The 17,238-nt window shown below is 41.8% G+C and overlaps 1 protein-coding gene and 1 pseudogene across 4 annotated transcripts in view; one reads left to right on the top strand and one right to left on the bottom strand.

Moving 5' to 3' along the window:
• The window catches only part of NCKAP1L (NCK associated protein 1 like), a 41,158-nt gene extending 40,618 nt beyond the window's left edge, over positions 1-540 (bottom strand). For all 4 annotated transcript variants that reach the window (XM_028125397.2, XM_028125400.2, XM_028125398.2 and 1 more), the window contains exon 1: positions 381-540. In XM_028125397.2, the coding sequence (XP_027981198.1) occupies positions 381-482 (102 nt within the window). In that variant the 5' untranslated portion in view covers positions 483-540. The remainder of the gene's footprint in view (positions 1-380) is intronic.
• A 5,458-nt stretch (positions 541-5,998) lies between these two features.
• On the top strand, positions 5,999-10,176 carry LOC114225690 (gametocyte-specific factor 1-like; annotated as a pseudogene).
• The last annotated feature ends 7,062 nt before the right edge of the window (positions 10,177-17,238 follow it).

Here is a 17,238-nt window from a genome sequence, read left to right as displayed (position 1 = left end):
TGGAGGGAAGTACTTCCATGGGAAAGTTTTTGCCATAGACTCCACTTTGGATATATTCAGAGTATGGGGGATCAGCAATAAACAATGAGACCCAGAATTCTAGACCCCAGACCTTTATTCAAGTGACTCAGAACAAAATTATTTCCTACCCCCGTATACCCCGTATACCAGACACTCTCACTGGGGTAAGATTCATACCTAGAAAAAGCCTCCCCTTCTGCCTTCCAGCACTGGCTGGCCTATGTAATCTGAGTGACTGAAGGCCAGTTAAAACCAGCGAGGAAAGAAGAGGGAGTCTAACCCCTGGAACTGCCGGCCTCAGGGTCCCCTGTTCTACTCTTGCTGGAATAAGTGGTACAAGTCCAGTTGCTCATGCTTACCTTCTTGATGTTATACATGCGGATGAGAACCCCCTGACCTCGATCATTCAGGATAGTGAGCTTCTCGGCTAATTTATGCTGGTAGGCAGAGGTCAAAGACATGATGGCCACCAAGAGAGAGGAGTATCCGGACAGCAATGTCTAATCTCCCCAAACACTTTCAGCTTGGGTGGTGACACCCCCTGGGCGGAGGGACCCAGCCTGGTTGGTGCGCTGGTCTTCCTGTTGCCTCTACAATTGGCTCATGTGAAAGTAGTCATTACGGCTCACAGACCTTCAGAATCTTCTTGTGCTTCCTCTTGCACACTCAGCAGGAGACATTTCCTCTTTCTAGCAGTGCTGCACTTTTGGTAAGACTGAAAAGCGGGTGGAGGCAGGGGAGAGGGACAGGCTCTCAAGGCTCTTCCACAGTCTGGTACCAACCTTTTTGGCCTTAACCCTTCACCGGTGTCCTATAAAAAGCTCAACACCAGACAAAAAAGGATCGACCCTCCCCACTCCCATACACCTTTATACTACTTCCTCTTTTATATATCCCCATCAAGAATGTCTGTTATTCTCAGCTGAACCTTAGGTCTAGCCATCTTTTAGGGTCCAGATTAAATCCCAACTCTTCCTCATTACCCCATCTAGTGTCAAATATTATACAGAACACCATATTCTTCACTATATTTTTAGGTATATATCTTATTTCCCCCTACTACATCATAAGCCCCTAATGATAGGAATTGTATCTAATATTTTTTATATCTTTCATAATACTCTAGTACAGTGATTCTTTTTTTTTTAATTTATTTATTCATGAGAGCTAGAGAGAGAGAGAGAGAGAGAGGCAGAGGCAGAGGGAGAAGCAGGCTCCCCACCTAGCAGGAAGCCCGATGCGGGACTCAATCCCAGGACCCTGGGATCATGACCTGAGCTGAAGGCAGACGCTTAACCACCTGAGCCACGCAGGTGCCCTAGTACAGTGATTCTTAAAGTGTAGTCATATCAGCATCACCTTGAAACTTGTTAGACATGCAAATTCTCAGGACCCACCCCAGACCGACTAACTCCAAAACTCTGGGGTAGGGTCCAGCACTCTGTTTCCAAAAGCCTTCCAGGTAATGCCAATGCCTTCTCAAGTTTGAGAACCACAGCTCTAGTACAATAGTTCTTTTTTTAAGATTTTTTTTTTTTAATTTGAGAGAGAGAGCACGAACAGGAGGGAGGGGGGCAGAGGGAGAGGGAGAAGCAGACTCCCCGCTGAGCAGGGAGCCAGATGTGGGGCTCAATCCCAGGACCCTGAGATCATGACCTGAGCCTGAGCGGAAGGCAGACACTTAACTGACTGAACCACCAGGCACCCCTCTAGTCCACCTTCTTAAAGATGCTTAGGAAATTGAGATCAATCCCTATCCCCTGAGATTCAGGATTAGGAAGTCTGCAGTTGGGCCTAGAAATCTGCATTTGTAAGTACCCTGGAAGGTTTTGAGACAAATGTTCTGTCGGATACATGTTGAGAAACACTAATCTCTTGGACCCAGTAACCACTCAGTAAATATGCTGATTTATTTGTTGAATTATCAAGACTAACTTGCGAAGGGGCACCTGGGTGGCTCAGCCATTAAGTGTCTGCCTTAGGCTCAGGTCATGATCCCAGGGTCCTGGGATCGAGCCCTGCATCGGGCTCCCTGCTCGGCGGGAAGCCTGCTTCTCCCTCTCCCATTCCCCCTGCTTGTGTTCCCTCTCTTGCTATATCTCTCTCAGTCAAATAAGTAAATAAAATCTTAAAAAAAAAGACTAACTTGGGAAATAGGCCCCATGAAGAATCAAATTAACTGAGATTAACAAGAGGAAATTATTAGTAGACTTTATTTTTTTTAAAGATTTTATTTATTTATTTGACAGAGCGCGAAAGAGGGAACACAAGCAGGCGGAGTGGGAGAGGGAGAAGCAGGCTTTCCGCTGAGCAGGGAGCCCGATGTGGGGCTCAACCCCAGGACCCCGGGACCACGACTTGAGCCTAAGGCAGACACTTAATGACTGAGCCACCCAAGCACCCTAATAGACTTTAAATCTTAGGGGACTGAATGAATTTTAGCACTACACTATTATTGCCATTCCAACCTGGCCTTAGCTCCCTAATTCAAGAAAACAGACTCACTTTCAAGTTTCTTTCAAGGCAAGAAGCAGAAGGTCCTCAGAAAAATTCTACATTGATTTGTCTTTATATGTACTTCCTTTCCAATACCTTTTCTCCGCTTTTCAACCATTCTCATTTTCCATATCCAGGGCTCTTACATTATCCCAGTAAACCCTGGGGTGGAGGGATGGGGGGGAGCTGATTAGCATTATTATATACAGAAACTTAAATAAGCTTAAATACATAAACTTAATATGTTTGTTCCCAAGAGAATATATTTTTTAAAGATGGCAGTGCTTAACACATGAAATTTCAAACATCTCTAATGGAAACTTTACACTTTCGGAAAATAGAATCTGCCTTTCAATTTATTTACTGGATAGAGTCCCTAGAAGGTTAGAGGTCTGGCATAAGGTACTATTGGCCCCAAAGATTTGAACCACCTGCTGTTATCAAAGAAACCCAGGTTCTACTACAGGCATTTGCGGGATTTCTATTGGTCTTTCACATTGATGGGGGAGATTAAGAGCAGGCAGTTAGGCACCAGCTCCTAGGAAGCTGAGCCCTAGTACAGCCGCAGCCTTCTTAACAGGTTAGTATAGTTCTACTGGATCTTTTTCACTCACATTTCTTATCCTCCTGAAAATTTTGTTGAAGACTCTCCCTACAAAGCTGATCTAGTTTGTTCCTGTTCCCTAATATTCCCTGCTAGGTTGGGGAATATATATTAGGGAACAGGAACAAACTAGATCAGTGTTCCCTAATATATATACTCCCCAACCTAGTAGTCTACTGCGCATGTGCCATGTTCATTTCTGCCTTTCTCACTTAAGTATGTATGCTTTCCCTCTAGCTGACCCAAATCCTAGTCAATCTTCTGGATCTGGCTCAAAGAGTCCTAAGTCGAGCCCTTGCTGCACTCCAACAGTACTTGGTCTCTACCATGTATCTCACATCTAAATTAGGTCCCACCTTGATACGCCTATTTCATATTATCCTGCCACCTCAGCTAAACTGTGAGATTGCTGGAGCCTGGAAACACTTGTTTCCTTGTACTTGGTATATGAGAAAAGCCTACATTTTGGCATCAGACAGAATTTGGGTCTTGAATATTGTTGAGTCCAGTGGACTAAACCTTATGACTTAGAGGCAAAGAGCGCAGGTCTGGAGCCAGAAAGCTTGAGGCCACATCCCAACTCTATCATTTAGCAGCTCTGATCCAGTTTCCCTGCCTGCAAAGTGCAGAGGATATTGAGAATCGTTCCTATCGCATGCAGATATTGCGTGTATTAAATAAGTTACGACATGTGACATGATGACCTATTTACTATGTACCACGTACTTTAAGGGCTTTACATGTATTACCTCAAATAATATTAATCATGTCACCCAAACATGTACTAGCTTTGTAACTTTAGGGTATCTATCACCACTGAGTTGGTTTCCAAATCTATAAAACAGTGGTAATCTCTCATATACCTATAGAAGTGGTTAGATGATATGGTGTTTGTAAACATTCGGCTCAAGGCCTGGTATGCTGGATTGAGAATGCCAAAAAGAAAGTAAAATTTTGGGTTTTTTAGCATGTAGTGAGCTTATGTCACTTTTGTGAAATTCTACTTGGCACCCCATAAAGAAAAAGGCCAGGTTTAAAGATGGGACTGATCATTCCAACTAGTAGTCTTTAGAGAAACTTCACTGGAAAGATCATGCAGTAGTTCCTCCTGGAAACCGGAAGAACCCTCCTGAGGATGGCTTAATTACCTCAGAGCAGGGTCTTGTAACCCTGGCTACAAATTAGAATCCCCTGGGGAACGCCTTTAAAGCCACAGTTAGCCAGACCCCATTTGAGAAGATTCTGATTCAATAGTTCTGGAAGATCTGTCACTTTAAAACTACTCAGTGATTCTCCTGCACAATCAAGATTGAAATCCACCTCTTTGAGACTTAATTATGACATCAAAAACTTCCAAACCTCTGAGAAACCATAGACCATATGCTGGGAGAAGAGGAATTGAGTAGCTTGAACAGAAAGTTGATTCACATCACTTGACAAAGGTACTTTGCTTTCCCTCTCCCCAAACTTCAGCTATTTGCCTTGTTTTGACCTACAGAAGGATTGTTTGCCTCTTCAGATTCAGACACTTCCCTTCAGATTCTTGAGAGACACTGCTTCAAGAATAAGATAGGTCTCAAGAGCCTTTAGACTCGGTTTAACCGTCAAGGTAGCATCAAAGCTGGAATCCTCTTGCCAAGTCTAACATGTATTAAACCAAATGGGCTCCATTATTATCTTGGCCTCCCAACATGGGATATTCAGCTATCAATAATTAGGCATAGTATCAAAGCTCTTCTTCTATTATCTTTAAGAATCTAAAGATAACCACACAACATTGGGTTATACTGCAACCTTTATTTTCCAGAAAGCCAATTCACTTTATAATAAGTGTTTGTGGCTCTAGTATTATCATTAATATGCAGTGTAAGCTTTAAAGAGCCACCCTGACTTATATTCCTGAAAGGTACCTGAGTCTAAATCCCTGGACTTAATCATCTAAATGCCCTCAGGAAAATCTGACATTTAACAGTCTCGCTCTGTGCCCTTTGTCTATGCCCTAGGCATGATGCAAAGCAGAATTGAAACGGGCTATTCTAGGCACTTTTCTATCCTTCCTGCTCATGCCAGTCTGCCTTGATCTTTTCCCCCCATCAGACTATGCGTCCCTGCTTTGCAGAAATCTCAGTTGTAGCTGTTGCCTGGAAACTTGGGAATCCTTGAAGTGAATATCTGCTAGGATAGCTAAAGACAGCTAGCCATAAGGGAAAGTAGGCCTCCTATTGGCAGTAAAATGTGGCAGATTTGAGATGGTATATTCTTAGTTCACTTCTAGGAGTCTTCATATGTTAATACCTACAACTTTAGAGATTTCAGACTGGCATTCTCAGATAATTATAAAGTGGCCTGAACTTGAACATGGTACTGTTCATTCTTCTGATCCCCTCTCCCCAAAAGTGGCTGTGCTGATCTGACAAGTAGCATCCTTCTCTAACAAAGAGCTTAATTTAGATAGATTTGGCAAAGAGATGGGAGGGAGCAATGCTGAACAGTAAAGGAACCAGCTGCCCCAGCCTTGCTTTCTCAACACTCAAGCTGATGGTGTTAAACTTCATCATACCCCAGTACTGTGAGCTTTCCAAGGAGTCCTGCCTGTTTAATACTCTATTTGAGGGCAAAGAATTCTATTCAAAACCACCTATATGTACAGGCTAATATATGTACAATGATAATTTTTGGTTTTCCAAGGCATATAAGCAGTGAAGTTCTCCTATTACCTGACTAGGCTATTGCTTTAGTCATCACAAACTTTCATAGCAAGATACCCACATCTCTCACTATTCTTTTGAGAACAGAATGTAGGCCTATGTCAAAACTACCTGATCTTAAATGTCAATACTTTCTTTGCCAACCCATGGTTCCTACGATTTAGGCCTCATGGAGCCAGAAGCCTTAGAAATATGTCCTTATGACCCAAACCACAGGATGCCAGCCAGCAGGTTACAATACCATGTGGCATCATGTAGAAAGGTAAGTTTTCCTGATTAATAAAAAAAGGGGGGGCACCTGGGTGGTTCAGTTGGTTAAGCAACTGCCTTTGGCTCAGGTCATGATTCTGGAGTCCCAGGATCGAGTCCCACATCAGGCTCCCTGCTCATCAGGGTGTCTGCTTCTCCCTCTGACCCTCCCCCCTCTCATGTTCTCTCTCTCTCATTCTCTCTCTCAAATAAATAAATAAAATCTTAAAAAAAAAAGTTAAGTCACTGGAGCAAGAAAAATAAACTCAAAACATAAAAAGTTAAAGGTTTTTTTGTTGTTGTTTTTGTTTTGTTTTGTTTTAAGAACAAGCTTCTGACCATACATAGCACTTAGCAGTTCTTAATGTTGGAAATGGTTTGTCTTAAGCATTTCCAGAAAGGAATGGAGGGTGGAATACAAGCATTGTATAATGGCCACTTAACGAGAGTTTTTTCTCTTTTAGAAAAATCCAAAGATAGCTAAAAAGATGGCTAACTGCAAATATAATGCTTGCCATGTGGTCCCAATCAAAAGGCTCAAGCCTCAATCATGAGGCTAACTGTGTCAATAGAACTGCTATAGATGATGGTACATTTTTTTTTTAATTTGAGGGGGCAGATAAGTGACATCAAGGGCTATTGCCCCCTACCCTCCATATTTCATAACTATGGAAGTCTTAGCCAAATGAGAGGAATGAAAAACAAAAGGAAGTTTCTACTCTGCTTCTATAACTTCTGGTCTCCTTTATTTCAGAGCCATTTAATCTTCCAAAGGTTATTTCTCCAAGTTTGGAACCAAATGAAAAACTTTCTAATACTGCCAATCAGATCCTTGACCCTGATGTCTGGAACATAGGTGAGCAAGGGTGAATCAGTGAACAGTCATAAATGAAGGCTGGGACCCCAAGTCCTTCGTAGCTAATTAAGTACTGTAGTCCTGGATAAATTAAGTCTTAATACTCCTCCCACAAAATCCTTCAAAACAATCCAACAAATCTGAGAATTTCATCTGTCTCTGAAGAGGCAACCAGCAAAAAGGAGTCTAATTAAAACCTAAAATCACTTATAACAGTTTAAAGAATCTTATCTTACCAATATCTGGTCACTTTCCACAGAACAAAAGTATTTGGTATAAATTGAAACTTGTATTCTGAAAGGTTTGGGTTTATCCTATCTCAAGTGATATCCTTTCTCTAAAATGTAGCACGTTAGGGCACCTGGGTGGCTCAGTTGGTTAAGTGACTGCCTTTGGCTCAGGTCATGATCCTGGGATCCTGGGATCGAGCCCCACATCAGGCTGCCTGCTCAGTAGGGAGCCTGCTTCTCTTCCCTCTCCCTCTGCCTTCTCCCCCTGCTTGTGTTCTCTCTCTCTCTGTGTCAAATAAATAAAAATCTTAAGGGTGCCTGGGTGGCTCAGATGGTTAAGCATCTGCCTTCAGCTCAGGTCATGATCCCAGAGTCCTGGGATCGGGTCCCGCATCGGGCTCCCTGCTCCTTGGGAGCCTGCTTCTCCCTCTGCCTCTCTCTCTGTCTCTCATGAATAAACAAATAAAATCTTTAAAAATAAATAAATAAATAAATAAATAAATAAATAAATAAATAAAATAAAAATCTTAAAAAAATGTTTGTTTTTAAAAAATAAAATAAGGGGCACGTGGGTGGCTCAGTTGGTTAAGCGACTGCCTTCGGCTCGGGTCATGGTCCTTGAGTCCCAGGATGGAGTCCCGCATGGGGCTCCCTGCTCAGCGAGGAGCCTGCTTCTCCCTCTGACCCAACCCCCTCTCATGTACTCTTTCTCTCTCTTCCCCCTCTCTCTCTCATTCTCGCTCTCTCAAATAAATAAATCTTTAAAAAATAAAATAAAATAAAAAATAAAATGTAGCACAGTATAAAAGAGAATATAATAGAGTAATGCAAGTTCCTTTAACAGAAAAAGTTCAAATTGTATTGATATCATGGTTTAATACAACAGATGTTTCCTTGTATAAAAGCCCAATGCAAGTATTCAATGGGGATCATGGCTTGAGAACACAGGCTCTTTTCATCTTGTGACTGTCACCTTCCACACTGCCACAAAAAGAGAATGGAGGTACAGGTGCCCCTTAAGCATCTTGGCCCCGAAGAAAATACTTCCAGTCACATTCCAATGGCAAAAACTAGTCATATGACAATACCTAAGTCAAGTTGGTAAGAATGCAGTCCCTGGCAAAGCAGCCAATTCCCAGCAACAGCAATGGAAGGGAGATTCAAATCTCTGCCGCCAGTGGCTTTCTCTGCAACAATATAAAAATGCTTAGTCCTTGTATCATGTCTCCATCCTCTCTTTCTTTCTAGATAACACTCATCATTCTCCTTCATTTGTTCTTAAGACATTTGCTCCAAAAATGCTGATCTGTGAAAGGTAAGGTAAATCATCTTATAGAAGTTATTGGAATAGAGAGCAAAATACCTTTAAATTTGACTTTTAAAGTGAGCTGGCCACTAGGTCAGAGGCATGGCAAATGCCTAAACTTCAATTATGAATTTTGAAAGATCTGTACTCATGGGCTCTGAGTACTTCCATTCCCTCCCTAAGTCTCACTTAGGACTTTAATCCATTAAGGACTTGACTACACAAGGTTCTCAATTCTATGTAAGATTTTCAAGGAATAAAAAACCAATTCCTAAAATTTGGAAGGGAAAATAATTAGTACACTAGGGCACCTGGGTGGCTCAGTTGGTTGAGCGACTGCCTTCAGCTCAGGTCATGATCCTGGAGTCCCTGGATCGAGTCCCGCATCACGCTCCCTGCCCAGCGGGGAGTCTGCTTCTCCCTCTGACCCTCCCCCCTCTCATGTGCTCTCTCTCTCACTCTCTCTCTCAAATAAATAAATAAAATCTTTAAAAAAAAAAAAAACTTCCCTTTTAAAAAAAATAAAAAATAGGGCGCCTGGGTGGCTCAGTTGGTTAAGCAACTGCCTTCGGCTCAGGTCATGATCCTGGAGTCCCAGGATCGAGTCCCGCGTCGGGCTCCCTGCTCAGCTGGGGGTCTGCTTCTCCCTCTGACCCTCTTCCCTCTCGTGCTCTCTGTCTCTCATTCTCTCTCTCTCTCAAATAAATAAAATCTTTAAAAAAAAATAAAATAAAATAAAAAATAAATAATTAGTACACTATACGTGAAATAAACTAACAAGGATCCTCAACCTAACAAACTTGAAGGGAACATCTAAGAGTTAGAGAAGCTATCAATGGAGTTACCCAGGGAGACAGGAAGTACAAAGGAACTATATAATACAGAAGCTTGCACAAAATCAATAATTCCTACTCTGACCTTTAATAATATCAACCATTTTTGATAAAGTAATTTAAATCTCCTAGAACTGGTTATCTAGACTAAATCTCTAGTTCTGGTCTTCAACTAACTTTCCCTTTTTGATCGTCATCTACAGTGACTCAAGAGACATAAAAAAAGAGACTATGGATGACAAACATCCTAACAACTATAAGTCCTGGAGAAAAGGTAGAGTAACTTTTTTAAACATAGTTTTTTAACATAGTTTTAACTAATACCACTAATGTATTCTAAATCTTCAAAGATTCTTAGACAAACTTTTATTCTTTAAAAAAATAAACCTATTGGGGTGCCTGGGTGGCTCAGTCAGTTAAGCGTCTGCCTTCGGCTCAGGTCATGATCCTAGGGTCCTGGGATCAAGCCCCGCATCAGGCTCCCCGCTCAGCGGAGAAACTGCTTCTCTCTCTCCCACTCTCTCTACTTGTGTCCCTTCTCTTGCTGTGTCTCTCTCTGTCAAATAAATAATCTTTAAAAAATATAAATAAATAAAAAATTAAACCTATTTTCTATTCTAAGTCCTTCTTCCCCCATAATAGAAAGCAGGGAAAGTCCCAGTGGCTTTAAGTCAGACTGTGGAGAAAAAGCTATCTAGAACTCTATTTGAAATGCAACTAATGCACATCAAGGTTAGGTCTTCCATAAAAACACTTTCAAAATGACATTACCTTAATGTTCTTTTTCTACCCATAGGTCAGAAAAACTGATGGAGAAGCTATGGATTAAAGAGCCAGCAGAAAGAAAATTTATTGTCTTTTCTTAAACTTTGGGGAAATCTTAACTGTGTTAGGTAACAACTCCATCATTGTTGGCATCTTAACATGTTTTTATTTATTTAAATAAAGAATATTTTTCCTATGACAAGCTTCATTGGATATTTTTATTCTTCCTTGTTTTCACATCCTCATTTGTCAACCAAAAGGCTAGAATGCTTATTTGCCTATTTCCCTTATTAGTAGAAGAAATACAGCTATCATGTGTGCTATGCTATTCTGTTGGAGGTTCTTTATCCTCCAATTATTTTTCTCCTACTCCAAGTCTTGTACTATATGACCATCAGATCAACCTTCTTCAATCAGTTTTGTACAAATCTTCCATGCTTAAAAGATACAGTTTTGGGGGGCACCTGGCTGGCACAGTCAGTAGACCATGTGACTCTTGACCTCGGGGTCGTGAGTTCAAACCCCATGTTGGGTGTGGAGCTTACTTTAAAAAACAGAACAGAACAAAAGCTACAGCTTTTATGACAAGCTGAGTTTGGAGCATGTCTCCAAATCTCCCTTCTTAACTCTTAGAAGTCCGTTTACTCCCATCTTAAATACACCTTATTCTTTTTACTCTGTTCATTTTAAAATGTCATCCCTTAGCCCTTCAATCATTGAAAGCCCTTTCTAGTTTTGTGGGGGTTTTAAGTTTTTTTTTTAATTCTTAATCCTCACCACATTTAAATCTTCCAGGCATCCAGCCTCAATCATACCACAAACCTTCCCAAGATTAGTCAGAATCACATGCTTCTTTATATTTGCTATACCATATACCACTAGCCTGGTGCTATGCATGTAGTAGATATTCACATACTTGGTACTTAAACTGAACCGAGACCCAATTTATAACAGGCCAAAATTTGTTCCTCTTAAGCTGTAATTTTATTTTTCAGCTAGCTAATTTTAAAATAATGACCTTGGTTTGTTGCTAGTTTACCAATTGGTTCAGGTATATTTAGACTTATAATTAAAAGTAGAAGTTATAACCAAATGGATATTTTTTGCCCTTAGAAGTCTTATCCCGGGGCGCCTGGGTGGCTCAGTCGTTAAGCGTCTGCCTTCGGCTCAGGTCATGATCCCAGCATCCTGGGATTCAGCCCCGCATCGGGCTCCCTGCTCAGCAGGAAGCCTGCTTCTCCCTCTCCCACTCCCCCTGCTTGTGTTCCTGCTCCCGCGATCTCTCTGTCAAATAAATAAATAAAATCTTAAAAAAAAAAAGAAGTCTTATCCCTACCTAAGTATTTTCTAGATCCTTTTCAAATGACCTGTTTTTTCCCCCTTCAATTAAAGCAGAAAACAGAAGGGAGAAAAACTAGATACTTTTAGTATCTAACACATTCTAGTATACTTTGTACAAAGGAGGGCTACTGACTTGCTTCCTTAGATTTACGTAATATAAACAAGATTTTTATCTCTTGACTAAGGTCTTACACATATTTTGAATTTTTTATATTTTTTTAAAGATTTTATTTACTTATTTGAGAGAGAGAGAATGAGAGCACGAGAGGAAGAGGGTCAGAGGGAGAAGGAGACACACCGCTGAGTGGGGGGCCCAAGTGGGACTTGATCCCGGGACTCCAGGATCATGACCCGAGCCGAAGACAGTCGCTTAACCAACTGAGCCACCCAGGCACCCTTGAATTTTTTTAATTACACTTTGGTATATTAATATACCAAAGTATATGAAAATTAAAAGGTTAGGAAAAACGGCCCAAAAAGATAAAGATGTCTTCCTCTCTCATATATTCAGTATATGGAATCTTCCCCTAAAAAGCCATGTAATCTTAATTGGGGTGACTACAGGGGCACCTGGGTGGCTTAGTTGGTTAGGCGACTGCCTTCAGCTCAGGTCATGGGATCGAGCCCCGCATGGGGCTCCCTGCTCAGCAGGAAGCCTGTTTCTCCCTCTCCCCCTGCTTGTGTTCCCTCTCTCGCTGTCTCTCTCTCTCTCTATTAAATAAATAAATAAAATCTTTAAAAAAATTGGGGTGACTACATAACTTTTCCTTCAAACCAGGATACTCTTGAGCATGAAAGGGGGAATGTTAATTTTCCTGAGATAAACAAAAAGACAAGTGGGCCATCCTAGTCTTAAGGGATAAAACATCAATAATTAGGCAGTAGTCATTCAAAATATGGATGCCAGATCTACTCATAGCTCACTTTAAGAAGTTTTGAGGGGTACCTGGGTGGTGCAGCCACTTAAACGTCCAACTCCTGGTTTCGACTCAGGTCGTGGTCTCAGGGTGGTGAGATCAAGCCCAGAGTTGGGCTCCACGCTCAGTGCTTAAGACTCTCCCCCCCTCCTCTCTCTCGCTCTCGAATAATATTAAAAAAAAAAAAGTTCTGAGCCCCTTAAAAGAAGGCACAACAGTAACTAAAATATCACTTTTTTTTTGGCCTTTGACATAACATTTGGTCAAAGCTTCAAAAAAAACTTACAGAAAATACTTAGTTTTTTAAAAAAAGCAAAGTTTCAAAGTTATTGCCTCAAAGCCTGCCTAGATTCCCTGAAGTCTTAACTATTCCTTCCATACTCCCATAACAGGTGGTTTATGTCTCCATTTAACATCCCTTCATTCTGATTTACTATTAATAAACTATAAGATGCTTTAGGAGAGGCATGATCTTGACTATGTAATAGTCCTGTGCCCCACTACACACACACAAATCAAAGTTGCTGAATGTGAAGAATCTATACAGACATGGGGTAAAAAGAAAATCAGTACCCTGGCCTAAATATTTATACTGAATAAATCAACCTTTCAAAAACCTTGGTAACAAATTCACTCATCTTCACCAAAAAGTCCTATCAAGGCAATTTAATTATATTTTTCTGTAATAGTAATAAGACATTCTAGCTATAAAGTTTCTTCACTATGATCAAGTTTAAGATTTCCACTTTTACATTCACAGTATGAACTATGGGGGAAAAAATTGCTAGGGCCCATTACTCATATCATAGATAACATACCAAAATATAACTCATTGGTTCCCCAGCTCTAAAGCAATACTTCCCAATCTATCCTCATCAGTAACGCCATCCATTATGATCCCCTAGATCTTTCATTTTGAAATATTTTACAACTGTGCTTATTGAATAATTTTTTTTTCGATTTTATTTATTTGACAGAGAGAGTCACAGCGAGAGAGGGAACACAAGCAGGGGGAGTGGGAGAGGAAGAAGCAGGCTTCCCACTGAGCAGGGAGCCCGATGTGGGGCTCAAACCCAGGAACCTGGGATCATGACCTGAGCCAAAGGCAGACGCTTAACAACTGAGACACCCAGGTGCCCCCAATGTTCCTATTTTTAATTACGCACTTAACTACTGATCAGAATTTATAATTAGATGAGAGAATCAGAACTTTGTTGATAACATTCAAGCCAGAAATAAAGAAATTTAATATTTTAGTCTTCTGGTGAGCTAAGCTTAAGTTTTATTGGCTATCTAAAACACTGAAAATCCCTAAGGAATCTCAAGGACTACTGGAATTCCTTCGATCCTAAAAGCTGGGAAAACTCATTTTCTAACAACGATCTGGGGCGGGGGCCCAGGGGACACCGGGGGGCTCAGTTGATTAAGTACCAGACTCTTGGTTTTGGCTCAGGTCATGATTTCATGGGTCAGCAGGGACTCTGCTTGAAGATTCTCTCCCTCTGCCCCTCCCCACGCTCTCAAAGAAATCATTTTTTTAAGACTTTTTTTAATCCCTCGGGCACTGGTCTTTTTACTCATTAGTCCAGAGTCTGTTTTTAACTTACAATTATTAATTCAAAAATATAATATATAATTTAGGAATAAATGCTAGCATATCTTCAGATAGAACCAGCAAGGATCAGATTCAGTTTAGGGTATTAATCCTGGCTAGCTCCTAGATTGACTCTTTATAAATGCCTTGGTCTCTCATTGTTTTTTCCCTTTTCAAATATATTCAACCTGGGTGAAAAGCCAGACTGAAAGAAAGCTCAGCAGGGATCTTAGATAAACCAGGAACTTTCTGGGTTGGAGATGAATGAACAAAGCATCTAAGAATAGAAAGAAAAGATGTGTGGCGCACTTTTATTTTAAAATCTCCACTGAAAGACAGTTTGGGGTTTTTGTTTATTTATTTAAGAGTTGGTGGGTGTGGGGCGCCTGGGTGGCTCAGTCAGTTAAGCATCTGCCTTTGGCTCATGTCATGATCCCAGGACCCTGGGATGGGGCCCTGTGTCAGACTCCCTGCCCAGCGGGGAGTCTGCTGGTCCTTCTCCCTCTGCCCATCCCTCAGCTCATCCCTCTGCTCATGCTCTCTCTCTCAAATAAGTAAAATCTTTAAAAAATAAAATAAAAGTTAGTGGGCTTATTCACTCGTGCTAAATGGAACAGCTTTCTCAGCTGAGGATCCTGTCACCCTGACAAGGCATTACTGAATGCAGTGAAGCCTGACTTGGGTTCTGGTTTTGTACCCACCCCCTCCATCCTCTCAAGCCCTAGCTCTTCCTCAGAAATCTCAGTCTGCAGGTATCTGAAAAGTACTTATGGGTCACAGTAACAGTGTCAACAATTTCACCAGCTTACTGCAATTTAAAGCCTGAAAAATCACATTTCACTTCAAATCACATTGGCCGCACCGATCTGCATGAATGATGTGATAAATTCAGAGGTTTAGAATTTCAGAAAGGTTACTTTAAGATATTCCTAACAATCTGAAACCGATTTACCAAAACAGCAGCTTTCTCTAAAATGCTTTGTGCTAAGCTTGCAATGAAGCTTTCATTCTTAGCTATTATCTTTCAAGAAGCACTTTAACAGCTTGCTCCTCCTTCACAGGAATTATCCAGGCCACTCAGGTGAAAGAATAGATTTCCTAAATTCAAAACAGTGCCTAGGTCAGTGGTTCTCAGCCCTGACTGCATATTAGAATCATCTGGGTAGCTTTTTAAAAATAACTATGCCCAGCCCTTTCTGATTAATTGGTCTGGAAAGGGAACTTGGCATAGTATGTCTTAAAAGCTCCCCAGATGATTCTAATGTACAGACAAGATTAAAAACCGCTAGCCTACAAGAATGGCTTGGGTGGGGCATCTAACAACACATTTCTTTTTAGGGTCTTAATATGAACCAAAGACTATGAATCACACTCTCCTCACCCCAAGGGCTGATAATCTTTAAAAAAACAAGCCAAAACAAAAACTGGGTAAGGGTGCCTCAGCATGTTAAGGGTCTGTCTTTGGCTCAGGTCATGATCCCACGATCCGGGAACCCGCAGAGCCCCACAGCAAGGCGGGCTCCCTGCTCAGCGGGGAGTCTGCTTCTCCCTCTTCCTCTGCCCCTTACCCTGCCCCCGCTCTTGCATGTGCACGCTCTCAAATAAATAAATAAAATCTTAAAAAAAAAATCAGGTAACAATCTATGTTTACTAAGTAGTCTCATAAAAATAAAATGTCCCATCTCCATGATCCTTTTCACTAAAGTCACATTCAATTCTTGCTATCAGGATAAGTTCTCCTAAGTCACATTTAGGATCTATAAACCACTGAAATGCTCCAAAAGTCCCAATAATTGAGCACTCAGACTAATCTCCCATACTGCCCCCTACAGCTGGACAGTACAAAAATTTTTGTCATAGCGTATTTTTACTCCTTCGTTTTGAAAGTAGTATCACCAGATCCACCTGTAGTACCAACACCTTCCTTTTTTTCTGTCTAACCTTCAAAGGCCACAGTCCCTTTTTTCCGTAATTCCTTCCCAGGTCACATTGGGCTCCACTGATTTCTTCCTAGCGTAAATTTCCAGTCATGACCATATTTTTGGCGTGTTATACTGCCATTTTACCTTTATCCACTTCAGGCCTATTTTCTAAGCACCTCAGGGACAAGAACTGCTTACACGTGTGTGTGTGTGTGAGTTTCCAGAACAAGAATCACAATCTATATTTGGGTTTCCATTTATCAAGTTACAACTCTCTGGCCCTATTTACCTCTCCAACTCTTTTTATTGAGCATTGAGCTCTCACCTCAACTCTTAAGACTCCATTTAATCCAACTAGCGCATCCTTCCTACCAAGCATCCTTAGATACTATAATTGACGTTTGAATTTTAAGATTCTACAATGCTTGCTAAACGAAAACTAGATTTCCCTCGGTGTTTTTTTTTTTGGCTCTTCTACAGACTTATCTCCTTTACTATTTTCCTCTTCCGTTCCCTCAAAATCCAAACTACACTTCTAGCTAGACAACTTCCACAAAGAAGGATTCCTTCTGGCCTGCAGCCCACCCGAGCCACCCATTCCCCCGTCCAGTGCCCAAATCTAAACACTCATTCTCTTTCCTAAGATGGCCGCCACAAACCGCAGGGAAGGCAGTGCGAGTTCCACCCACAGTTTCACCCACGCAAGGCCACTATCGTTCTGGAAACCCGACGAGATTGGGCTGAGAGACGAGAATGGCCCGAGGAGGGGGAGTGTGAAAAGTGAGAAGTGGCCAAGGCGCGGCCTGGGAGGCCTGGAAGACCTGGGAGGTCTAGGGAAGGAGAGCGCACGGAAGACGCTCCTGCGGCCCATCACAGGAAGTGGGGGCCCCACCCACCCGGGGGCCCCACCCACCCCCCCACCCCCTAACGTCAAGGGCGGAAGTGAGCGTTGCTGGGGCGCGGATGTGGGGAGAAAGCGACTGTGCGGAGAACGTGCCTCGACCGAGGTAGGAAAGGCGTCCTCGTCTGGCTTGGGGCCTCCACAAACAACTCACCTTTAGTGTCCTGGGATACCTTCACCATCTAATATCTTCCGTTTTCCGCCTGCCCGTAGCCTTGGGCCTTGTGGGTTCTCAGGGCTGCTGTTTTGGCTACGCGTAGTCCGGCCACCGTGTGTCCTCTCGAGGGCCTCCCTACCTCCTTTGTCTACATTGTTTTAAGTTAACCACCTTCCCCACCTTCTCCTGTTTAGTCCCATTGCTTAAATCTACTCTGATTGTTTTGTTTAAAGGAAGAAAGACGATTGTTTTACTGAGACCCCAGCTCTTTTAAGAGTTTAACCAGTTGCTTCAGGCTACATCCAGCCCCCAAACTTGACTGCTTCGCGTAATTTGTC

Source organism: Eumetopias jubatus, unplaced genomic scaffold (genome assembly GCF_037043125.1).
Source record: "Eumetopias jubatus isolate StellerSeaLion01/CBP00866 unplaced genomic scaffold, mEumJub1_p1.0 scaffold_8, whole genome shotgun sequence".
NCBI lineage: Eukaryota > Metazoa > Chordata > Mammalia > Carnivora > Otariidae > Eumetopias > Eumetopias jubatus.
Note: the sequence above shows the minus strand (reverse complement) of the source record. Positions and strands in the feature narration are given on the sequence as shown.